Raw genomic sequence first — 12,055 nt, forward strand, 5'->3', positions numbered from 1 at the left:
CTTCAAACTGGAAAAAATTAGATGTGAAGCAAAATAAAACTGAAGAAATCAAGAACTGCTCTGTTCCACCTAAAAATTGCTAAGGAAAATATTTTCAGTATTGCCATAGGGAAAGAATAGCTCCTTAAAGATTTGGTGCCTTGTTTTGCTTGTTACTTTGCCTTTCAATTAGTTAACTTGTAGTCTGTAAAAAAAAGGGGGAATAAACTGACCATGACTGTCTGACAAAGGTGAGGGGTCAAGTTAAGAATATGTATTAAAAGTACCACTGGAAAGATATTTAATGCACTAAAAGCTAAACACAGGTTTAAGTTTTTGCTTTGGGAGGATGTTAATCAACACCATGGATTAACTTAAATTGGAATGTGAAAGGGACTTTGAAGAGGTTGTTCCTTTTTCAGAATTTTGCTGGAGATTATAAAGTCCGAAAAGTCAAACACCTCTGACTTTAATAAATGCTGAAATAAGTTTGCTTTGATATGCCCATCTTGTTTGCTATGGTTATTTTGCTAATAGTATCAAACTTGTGAAGGCTTTTTCAGTTAAGGGGGGTGGGTGGGTGGAAAGATAACTAAACTACCCTTGCATTAAGCATCTTTCTTGTTCTCCCTTAAACATAGGGGAGAAATGCAAAACTTGTTTCAGTTTAATTGTTTTAACCATACAACAATGATCAGTACAGCATCCCATGACTAATGCTGACCCACTTTCCCAAAGAGACATTCACTGTGCATTTAAAAGGTTTTTGTGGTTTAAATGTTGTTACATATTTTACAGCATTAGGATCTATGGAATATTTTGACAACTGCAACAGTTCAATGAAGTTGGTAATTTCTTCTTTTAATTATTTTTCATTGAACAAATTTGGAGTTACACTTTTTAAAAGCTTGTTTTTCTAATGCCTTTCAAAACAATGCTTAACCTTTTTAGCATACTTATAATGTAGTTATTGACTCTGTGGGTAGCAGCATTTTTACTTTATTGGTGCATAACTTTGACACAACAGTGTGGTATTCTTTCAGCTGGTGATCATACGTGTGTGTCTGCACATCACTAGATGAGCTGGTGCGTGTGGCTTCACAGGTTATCTGCAACACCCTAATCCACTTGTAGAATGGGAAATGAGGCTGGCTTGATGCATTTCATTGGGTACAATGCTGGTATATACAAGGTTCAGTCCTCCCCACCCCAGCACAGAGAAATGCTTCTTGGATTGTTTAGAAGCACTCTTTAGATAACAGAACTAAATTAAAACATTAAGCAAATGTTTCAATGGCATTAACTAAAGCCTATTCATTTGAGACAGTCTGTTTGAAAATGCAACAAAAACTTCTTTGAAAATGTCTTTGTAGGCTAGTGTTCAGATATGGAAGAAGTTACCAGTTGGTCCTTGTATTATTCCATTACAGCCCCATAAACACAGTGAAACTATTATATTTCAAAGCACCCAAACTTTATACGCTACAGCAATGATTCCCAAATGTTTTAGCATCAGGACTCACCTAAAAAAAGAGTATCACTTAACCAGCCACTCAAGCCTCTGTGGCTATAATGGTGATTGGGCAGCAGAGTTCCCCCTAGTAGCAGGTTACTCAACCCTTGATGTACGTAGCCTAATCAATTTTAGCTGTGTCAATTTTGCAGGCCATCAGAAATTGGGTCATACCCCCAGTTTGGGAACTGCTGACCTATAAAGTGCAGTTTTCATGTTGTTTGTTTCACAAATTTTGATCTGGCAATCCTAGATATTCCTGGAAAATAAGTGATTACATTGAATTAAAGAATATCTATTATCTGTTTATTAAAACCATGTCTGAAATAAATATGCAGCTCTGTAAGTATCTGTAACAAGACCCTGCTATTGTGGCTACAACCTATAAACAATGTGAGGGGGAATCTGCCCAGGCAACAGAGCTCCTCCCACCTTTTGGATAGCAACTTCTGTATGCCCCTATATAGTTAATGCAGACTAATTGTTTGGGCCAGGTTTCCTTGAGAGGCATGTGTGATCAGATTTTATATACATGCTGCAAGAAATGCTAATGTAACATGCAGCAGTTGTAATCGTATAATTGCCCTTATATATTTGCTTGAGTTTCAAAGGCTAGTTATGATACACAACAGAGCATGGGAAGAATGATGTTGCACTACATGCACTTAGAAATGCATAAAGATTGTGCCTAAGCTCCACTGGTGTCAGACTGGATGTTCCAGATGTTTCAAACATTTTGAAATTTTTCTGATCTTATTCTGGTGGTGATTTAAAATCCAGCGTTTTCAAGCCTCTATTGAACTAGCTTTGAACAATATTTTTCTTCAATTCCTGTTGAGACTGGGGAATATTTATCTTTACTGTTTTTAAATTGTGGCTGAGATGTACCTATAACTTCTGGCCAAGTACAAGATTTTGAATATGTGCAGCAGGGCTTTCCCAGTATTTTTCGGAGCTGCTGTTCATCATGCTACATTGGAGCAGTGGTGATGGTGGGGTATATAAATGGAAGCTCCCAGCAGGGCTCATTGATCCCAGCCAGATTTTTTTTTAATGCAGTTGTCTTTATAGCAGTGGTAATACAGTATTCTAAAGTATTTTCCCCAATTGTTTAAACAGTAGCCACACAAAATAATCAGCTGTATGTCACTGAATTTTCTAGAACACAGCATAGTGAAAAATATTGTCTGAAACTAAAAGGATTGAAAGTTAAAATGTATCCATTGTTTTGCATAAATGGCAAATTAATTTCCAGGCACTAATTTGTAATTAAGTAAAGAGCACTTAAAGTTGGCTTTATTCAGTGTTCAATTTTGTTACCCACATACTGGTAACTTTTTTGAAACTTTCTGTAGTATTCTTTTACCTAAACTTTGAACAATTTAGTAATCTAGGTATTAGATTAAAAATAGTTTAATATTAGTTATACTTAAGTAGTTAGACTATCACATGAGTATTTTGTTCTATAAACTAAGTTAAATTAGAACCAAAGCTGCTCTTGTATTAACAAACTTTGTAAATATGTTTTCTTTCCTTTCAGCAAGGAGCAAATAATGCAGAGAAATTTGACTATGTAAGTAAACCTTATGATCTTCAAAATTGTACCCATACTTAAGTTTTAAAATGCAGGGTAAGAGTATTGCTGTGTTCCATTTTTTCTCTTCCTATCTGATGGTGGATATGTTGATTGCCATTCAAGATCTTTTGACCTTGGCATAAAGTACCCAAGCAAGTACTTAATGCTTATGCCGCTTAAATTAGTCATGTTGAATACTGGGCTTAAGTGATGCCATATTGTGTGATGGAAAACATTGTGATGCTTCTCCAATAGGTGATGCAGTTCATGAACAAGATGGCTGGAAACGAGTATGTTGGGTTTAGTAATGCCACGTAAGTATGTTTCAAACATTTTGAAAATTTTCCTGTTTTATTCTGGTACTAGGTAGGTTAAAGCATGTGTAAGAGATTCCTTAAAAACAGAACATGTTAGCAGTGGCTCTGAGGCACTCCACTGCTTTATTACTGCAGGCCAATCTTATACTGATGCCATGCCAGCAATGCAGCAGTGAAGGTGCAACGAAGGGATGACCACCATAGCAAAATCTGTCCAACATGAGTGGAGGAAGGAGAAACACAAGAGTCCAGGCAATACCTTGCTGGCACAGCCCTCCTGGTAATGTGCCAGCATCCATGGAAATACTTATGCAGACTTGCATCCATTGAGTGATTCTATGTGATACACCAACTGCTGTGTCTTCCCAGCCCCAGTGACTGGCTGAAGAAATGCTGCCAGAGTAACCCAATTAGGGAGTGGGGGCAGTACCAGTGAGCAATTAGAATGATGCCCCCCAGCAGTCACTAGGAGTGAGTACCACAGCAAAAGATCACCACTATGGGGAAATGACCACACCCCACCACAATACCCCCGCCCCCTACAGGAGCTACTGTGGTGTAAGCAGTAATGGGACAATAGCAGAGAACTACTACAGATTCCAGGTTTCAAGTTCCCTTATGGCACTTGCACAGACTTCCAAGAACTCTTATTGATTGGAAGAGAGCAAAGGTTGAAAGAGCTGCTGTGGAAGACAACAGCTGAATAAAGTATATATGCAAGTCACTCTATGACATTGGTTCTCAAACTCTCTGGGAGTTAGAGAACCAAGGTAAGTCTTTGCAGGGGTGATGTGGAAAGTGGTGATGGGCCCCCCAGGATCATGCTGCTGTGGGGGAAGGGAGGCTGTTTTTACTTTCTTGCTATCAGGATCTGGGGAGCCCTGCTGAGCCCTCTGCAGGGCTCTCTGTGGCTTGTAGAACATTAAAAAAAGATTGTGACCCACTTCCAGGTTGCGATCACAGGCACCTACAGGCATGGCTGTGAGTATGCTGCCCTCCCTGTCAGAGCATCTTCCCACGGTTGGCACCCACTAAATCATGGAGTGGAGATGTTGCAGAGACTTTCCTCCTTCCCTACAGAGACCCCAAGGCCAAATGAGAAATTAGCCTATATCTTGGAGAACATGTAACTTTTTAACAGTCCCCTTTCATTAATGTAGCATAGGTTGAGGGTGCAGTCTTAACCTCTTATGTCAGTACTTTCCAGCACTGACAAAAGGGCAATGTAGCTCTGAGGTAAATGAACAAACATTCCCTTACTTTGAGGAGGCCACCGTGAGTGACACCCAACTGCAGGATGCAGCACATGTCCCATTGGTGCCACTATGCCAGTGCTGGAAAGGGGTTAGGATTGAGTCCTAAAGCATATAGCTATATGATATCTATTGTTCCTGTCTTGGTACTGCTATTGATCTTGTTTTCAAAAAACTTAATTTAAAACCACAAAGGTAGTGATGGGTGGCCTTGGTGAATGCTGCAAATTGAGCTTCCAACCATTTATAGTTTTGCTGAATGGGTTGGCGGCGGCGGCGGCGAGGGTGTGTGTGCGGTTAATCCAGTCTAAAGGCTTCAGGCATTGTTGTAAGCTTTCAGTCCTATTCATATGTGTCAGATTCATTGTGTGCATTTTTAGGTTCCAGTCTGAAAGAGAGAGTGGAGACAGAAACTTTGCAATAGGCTATTATCTGAAAGAGAAGAAGGTATGTATTTTTTTAATTAGCAACATCATACTGTCTCCATTAGATTTTTAAAACTTACCTCTACTAAAAAAAATTTTCATTTCTGCATTCATACCGTAAACAAGGGTGCTGTGCTTCAGTGAATGACGGTGCCTACAAACAGTAAAACAGCAATCGCTGCACTCCAGAAACATAGTTGCTGGGCTCTTGTCAGATGTAACTATTCCTCTCTACGGACAAGTTCAGGGAAACCTGTTCTGTATAGTAGCAAAAGCTGTTTCTGCACAAATCTTGTTGGCTAGTGATGCCAACATATTTACCCAATCTTCAACATAGCGCTACAGTTTAAATTGTCCTTATTTAAAATATTTAAAATAAATTGAAGTACATGTGGACTTAGAAAAGTGAGAAAAAATGGGAGAAGGCAGATAGCCCAGGTGAATCATGATGGAAGAACAAGGATGTCAACTGAATCAGTGTTGGAATTCCTGGTAGGCCTATGCTCTTTCTCTTCTACAAAGCAGGAACTGGAACTAGGCTTACCTTGCAAAAGGCTTAAAAACTGTAGCAAGAGCTAGTGTGTTACAGATTAGTATGCACTCGAGTCTACTTGCATTGGCTTCAGTGAGGTGACAATTTTTCTCTTTGTCTTGGACTCCTGTTAAAAATTATGCCACAGGTATTTCCATCAGGTTTTGGGGACCAAGGGTGACAGAAACAGTTGGCTTCTGATTGGGATTGAGGAAAGTAACCTTCCCTTCCCCAACTTGTTTGGGTGGTGGAAGGGAAGGCATGCAGCAACCCAAAATGGTTCAAGAGGCTTTGGCCTTCTCTTCACACTAATCCCCAAACCTTCATTTTACAGTCCTTTCCTAGGGTTCAGTAAAAAAAACGCTGTTCTGATTTATGTGGTTCAGTGTAAGCAGCTGCAGATGCTTTGCTTCATGCTTTCATATAGTGAAGCACTGAATGCCTGATATATGGAAGACTTGGAATCGCCTTCTAAAAAGCCAGTGTTTTTTAAATGTTGCAGTACTTCATTTGTATGCTGGCAAAAGTTCAGTGATTTGCCTTTTTTAATATTCTGTGTTTTCAAATTTTTTTGTTTCCTTTGTTTCAGTGTTTTCCAGAAGGTACAGATATGGTTGGCATACTAGACTTCTACTTCCAGGTAACTACTTAGTTTTCACTGTTTCTGTAAGTGCAAAGTCTAAACTGGGGAAAAATATATTTTCAGTTGAGCTTCAACGGTTTGAGAATATTTGAGAATATTTTTGCTCAGTTGAGAATATTGAGCTCAGTCTGAGAATATTTTTCTCTGATTTGTTGACTTGATAACTGTAAGACTATTCACAAATTGTATAGCTGATAGAAGTTAAATGATTCATACTGGAAACCTTTGAAACCTATTGGCTTTGTTATATACACGCTATAGACAAAAAATGTTCGGCTAGAAAACAAAATGTCTTTGCTTTGATAATGCTGCAGAAGTGATTAGGAGACCTTGATCACATGAGAGTTGGTGTGCTCCACAAGTAGGCATGGAAACTTAATATTGTAAATTTATTGTCCCTCACCATGAGTGTTCAAGCATTGATTTTTGACTTTATTTTTGGCAAGTGTGGTGTTAATCAAAAGTAGAATTCCCTGCTGAACACAGCAGTTTTCACTGACCTTCATGTGGTTGTCTGACATTCTAGTCATGCCAGGCAGCATTCTAGTTGATACCCTAGTCATGTCAGTCAAAACAGTGCTGTAGCTTATTGACATGCTTGCATCTGCATGCAATACTGTTAATATAATGTTTCTGTGAAACTGTGTGGATCTGTAAAATGAAATAGTTCACCATTTAGAGCAGAAATGGTTCACCGTATGCCAGCACAGATGCACTTAGGATAACACAAATTTGGGTTTGAGACATTATGCCACCCACATACTTTCAAATCACCTATCTAATTGTAAGTTAGAAATTAGAAACATTGTCCAAATATTATGTTCAGAATAAATTTGCCTTATTACCATTGCTAATACGAATTGCCATGATTCTGCTTCAGGTTGATTGACTAATTCTGTGATTGTGAATGGGCAATTTATTTTTGTTATAAAGAACACTAATGGAAGGCTGATCATTAAATTCAAACTTGTTCTGAAATTTTTGTTCTAAGTATTTTTGTTCTTGTAAGACTAGAAAATTGGTTTGATAGGAAAAATCTTATTCTTCACTTACTTAGCAAATGGAGGTTCATGTTGAATAGTGACCTATTTTTTTCATTAAAATATTTACCCTGCCATCAGTGTAGAACAGTGTTTCTGAACATTTATCCTTTTTTGTTCCACTTCATATGGTTAACCTATTTGAAGTACCATGTGAAATAATTGGTGATGACACCATTGCCAGTAACTTTGGGTTGGGAGGTCGGATACAACATAACCAACATCTGTAAGAGCCTCAGGGTGGATGGGGTGGTGCTTTTCAAGCACTGAAAACCATGCTTTGGAGCTCTGCTGAGCCTCCTACTGCTGTCTGTTGCATCATGTTCCTGGTCTAGCTGCTGGGTAGCAGGTGTCCAGGGGTACTGCACCAGACACCACCACAAATACCACTTGTGGTACCCATACCACTGGTTGAGAAATACTGGTTTAGAACCCTTCCCCCTCCCCTGTTTTCCGCTGTAATGGACTCACAACTTGTTTCAAACAAGCTGGTAGCAATTATTGTACTACCCTTATAGCAGTGTAAGCAAAGCATGTTTGAATAGTAATAGTACTGTAACTGCATCTAATTTTTGCAAGGCAGTCCTTTCATTCATTTCTTTATACATTGTGCTTGTAGAGTGTAATGGGAAAAGTGAGATTGCTTACAAACTTTCTCTTTCCTAAGCTATGCTCCATAGAAGTGACCTGTGAATCAGCAAGTGTAATGGCAGCAACACTGGCTAATGGGGGATTTTGTCCAATCACTGGTGAGAGGGTACTGAGCCCTGAAGCAGTTCGGAATACCCTAAGTTTAATGCATTCCTGTGGCATGTATGACTTCTCAGGACAGTTTGCCTTCCATGTAAGTCTGTTTTGCAATCTAGCATTTGATTGTGTGCTGTATTATGAAGTGCTTGGAACTGAATGCTGACATTCACTCTGTATAGCAGTTGATTCTAGCTTTTTATGAAGTTGAGTGGGGACAGCAATTAAACAATGTTTAGTTCATGAGGTTGAGACCAGTAAGGTCCTGGAAAGAGCTTTTGTGCTGTGTAACTTTTATGCGTATGCCTGGAAGACCTCCCAAATCTTCCTGTATCCTCAGATAGTAGAGAATGTGATAGACAGTTTCCTGCATATTAGGGGCTCACATATTTTTTGGGTGCCCCCGTTGGCCTGGTTCATGGCAGAATCAAGTAGCCCCATATTGGTATAGAATATTTTTAAAAGCAAAGGGGGACCTTGTACTTTTTGTCTTGGCACAAAGTGGAAAGGCACTTGCGCTGTGGGCAATGCAATTTCTTTGACTTGCCCTCCATCTCCAGCCCCTCTTTGCACTACATCCCATATTCCCATTGGTTCCCTGATTCTTAGAATTGATTTTTGAAAAGGTGCTAGGGGCTGGTAAACTCTGGTGTGCAAGTTGGGTATAGTGTGTGGTTCTTGTGGTCCTAATTGTTTGATCTTTGATCCTTATTGATGCTATTGCTCTGTGCATGGACTTTCTCTGCTCGTCTACTTCCAACGGGGTAACTTGCTCTGTTGCTGTAGAAAACTGAATTTATTTTTTACCCATCCTTTTCAGTTAGTCATATTTATGCAAAGATGCAGCAGCAACACACTTTCAGCATGTGTAAACAGATCCTTGTTTTGCAACTCAGTTATTGACATTTCTTGACATCGGTAAAATTACACATCAGATGTAATTAAAGATGTACTCCCTTGTGTTATTTGGGATCACAAGAGTGCGCTCACTTCAGCAATAGGACTGCTGCCTTTATAAGTCTCAGTGAATACATAATCAGAACTACAGATGAATATATTTTGGACATTTAAATTAAAACATTCTTGTACTCTCATTTTACATAGGTTGGTCTTCCTGCAAAATCTGGAGTTGCTGGTGGCATTCTTTTGGTGGTTCCTAATGTTATGGGCATGATGTGCTGGTCACCACCTTTGGATAAGATGGGCAACAGTGTAAAAGGGATACATTTTTGTCATGTAAGCAAGGTTTCTCGCTTGACTTTTGTTTTCTAACTATCACTTACTAGCCTGTATTTAGCACCTTTCTGAATTCCAGTAGTCCTTGCTTGTACACCTTTTCAAGGCCCTCCAGATTTTTTCAAAAACTTGCCTGCCTTGTGTTGGTTCACTGTTTATTGCCCTATTTGGCTGCAACGTCTTATGCTGGTGTCCAGGTCTGCAGCAGTGGTACCTATCCAACCTGACTTGGGGTGACTTTCTTTCAGCACGGCCAACAGTAAAGCAAGACTGCCAAGCAAGCAGCAGGAAGGAGAATTGGCAAGGCAGGGAATGTGGGAAGCTATGTATAACTGGGAGTTATAAGACAAACCATTAATGTGCTGAAGGAGAGAGAGGAGAGAGTCTATCAGAGAGGTCCATGGTATATTTGGCAGATGGAGGCTCAGAGAACTACGTGGCAGAGAGGATGACAAGGGTGACTCAGTCCATTCCTCTCCTGGGAAGTCTGAGGCACCACTGGGAAAGAGACTTCTCCAGAGACTGTGATTGTGGGACATAGAAAGCCCCACTTCGCTATTCTGGCTTCTGATTAAAGGGGATACCCCCTCAGCCTGGTGGAAGCCAGTTGAGGGAGTAGAGGCAGATGAAGCAGGAACTCCCATATCACTGCTATTAAATATGTTGCTTTCATAGTAACTCTGCTGCTAGGAAGCACATTGACAATGCTATGTCAAGACTATTAGGAAGAATACTGTTGCAAAGAGCTTGCTTTAGATCCATTTCCACTGCTTAATTGCTAGGTGACAGGTATGACTCATTCTCTGTGTGTGGTCATCTTGCCATATAAACTCTTGCCTCTTTCTCTTCCATTGGTCTCTGCTGCACAGCAAAGGAGGATAGAGATGCATTTAACTAAGAGAGAAAATGTTCATTCCCACTTTTGACTTGGCCTGTATTTATTGCAGCATGGTCTGTTGAGAGAAAAAGTAAATTCCTTTGCATTTGTTTACCCGATGACTGAGTGCTCCTCAACTATATTTTTCAAGCCTGTGTTATGTTCTAGCAGAGTTCAGATTAACAACTTCTTTCTTATGGTTTGTGAGGTTAGCTTTGCAACTTTTCACTATAGATTATGCCAGACTACAGATGGTAGAAGCAAAGAAAGTTATGAAATTATGTTGGTTGACATGTGCGTATATGGAACAATGTGATGTTCTGACCATTGCAGGAACTGGTTGCTTTGTGCAATTTCCATAATTATGATAACTTGAGGCATTTTGCAAAGAAGCTTGATCCTCGCAGAGAAGGTGGTGATCAGCGGGTAAGTTAAAACTCTGTGTTATCTGTGTTTTAAAAAGTTGAGTTTTTCATTTTCTGTCTGAAGATTGCTCAATGACATGTATTGCATCAATTCCTCAGTGCTGAATTCTCAAGTACAGTTTATACCAAATCTGTTGTGTATAGAACTGTGCCAGATGCTAACTATGGTGTTTCTTTTAAATCTTAGCCCAGAGGCTCTGAGTTGGTAACAATTAAAAACACAATAAAATAGAAATTAACAAACACACAAAATAAAAGCAGAGTTTTCAATGATATGCCAGTGTTACAATAGATCTACATGCACAATCTAAAAAAGAAAAACCTTTGGACAGCCTGGGACAAATAAAGGCTTCACTTAGAGCTGAAAATCAGTGGGCTCTTTAGCTTAGAATTCCTGGCCTGCTGTATTTAGGCTAACCTCAAAGAAGTCTATGAAGAGTCTGCTAATCACTTATAGGTGGGCCTAAAGTCCTACTAGGTCGGTTTCTATGAAGCAGAATCAACAGACCAGAAAAGTGTTTTCCATATTCTACAAACATTCCAATAATATGTTTGTAATTGTGTGTCATGTAAATATATAAATATAATTTAAGAAGTCCTTTAGCTGGTTTATTATAGGAAACTCTGAATAATTTAAAAATCCCTACCAAAAAATCTTAATGACATTTCTATAACAGCGGTTACCTCGAAGGATAGAAAAGGACCCAGTGGTGGTTAATGTTTTAGTGTAGTAGTGATAAACAATATGTGCAGTCTTGCTTCAAACTGCAGTCAGTTTGGTAAGTTGTAGTAAAACATCTTCCAGTTACTATCTCCCTTAATTATAGTGGCTGGGATTTAAGAAGTGTTCATATGCACACTTCAGTGAACCGCCTTCTTGTGACTGCAGCTTTGCTTTTAAGGCTTTGGAGTCTTCTATTTGGAAGTATTTGTGTGGGTTAGAGGAGAGCAGGGGTGCTCAATAGGTGGATCGCGATCTACCCTAAGGCAAAATGAGTAGATCAGGGAGTGCCGACCCCCCCCTTCAGGTGCCTCTGGGAGGAAATGCCGGGAGTAAGGCCCATTGTACTCAATGGGGCTTACTCCCAGGTAAGTGTGGCTAGGATTGCAGCCTCACAGCCTAATCCTAGGCATGTCTACGCAGGAGTAAGTCCTGTTATACTCAGTGGGGCTCAAGGTACACCAACATACATTGTACACATAAATGTTATATGTTATGATGGCGCGAACATTGTAAAAAAAACTCTGGTAGATCTCCGGGCCTTGCTGGGTTTCAAAGTAGCTCTCGAGCCAAAAAAGTGTGAGCACCCCTGGAGGAGAGTATCAGTATATCTATGTATATGGTGTGGAAACTCCTATGAGCGACTAAGATGATTACGGGGCTGGGGCACCTTCCTTATGAGGAAAGGCTACGGCGTTTGGGCCTCTTCAGCCTAGAAAAGAGACGCTTGAGGGGGGACATGATTGAGACATACAAAATTATGCAGGGGAT

At 39.8% G+C, this 12,055-nt stretch overlaps 1 protein-coding gene across 2 annotated transcripts in view; it reads left to right on the forward strand.

Moving 5' to 3' along the window:
- GLS (glutaminase) overlaps positions 1-12,055 on the forward strand; it is a 75,609-nt gene that overhangs the window by 30,300 nt on the left and 33,254 nt on the right. The window contains exons 3-10 of one of the 2 annotated variants that reach the window (XM_066613601.1): positions 778-827; positions 3,033-3,065; positions 3,324-3,382; positions 5,019-5,085; positions 6,185-6,235; positions 7,946-8,122; positions 9,130-9,261; positions 10,472-10,564. In XM_066613601.1, coding sequence (XP_066469698.1) covers positions 789-827; positions 3,033-3,065; positions 3,324-3,382; positions 5,019-5,085; positions 6,185-6,235; positions 7,946-8,122; positions 9,130-9,261; positions 10,472-10,564 — 651 coding nt within the window. In that variant the 5' untranslated portion in view covers positions 778-788. The remainder of the gene's footprint in view (positions 1-777; positions 828-3,032; positions 3,066-3,323; positions 3,383-5,018; positions 5,086-6,184; positions 6,236-7,945; positions 8,123-9,129; positions 9,262-10,471; positions 10,565-12,055) is intronic. The other variant, XM_066613517.1, reaches the window with a different exon arrangement.

Source organism: Tiliqua scincoides, chromosome 1, assembly GCF_035046505.1.
Source record: "Tiliqua scincoides isolate rTilSci1 chromosome 1, rTilSci1.hap2, whole genome shotgun sequence".
Lineage (NCBI taxonomy): Eukaryota > Metazoa > Chordata > Lepidosauria > Squamata > Scincidae > Tiliqua > Tiliqua scincoides.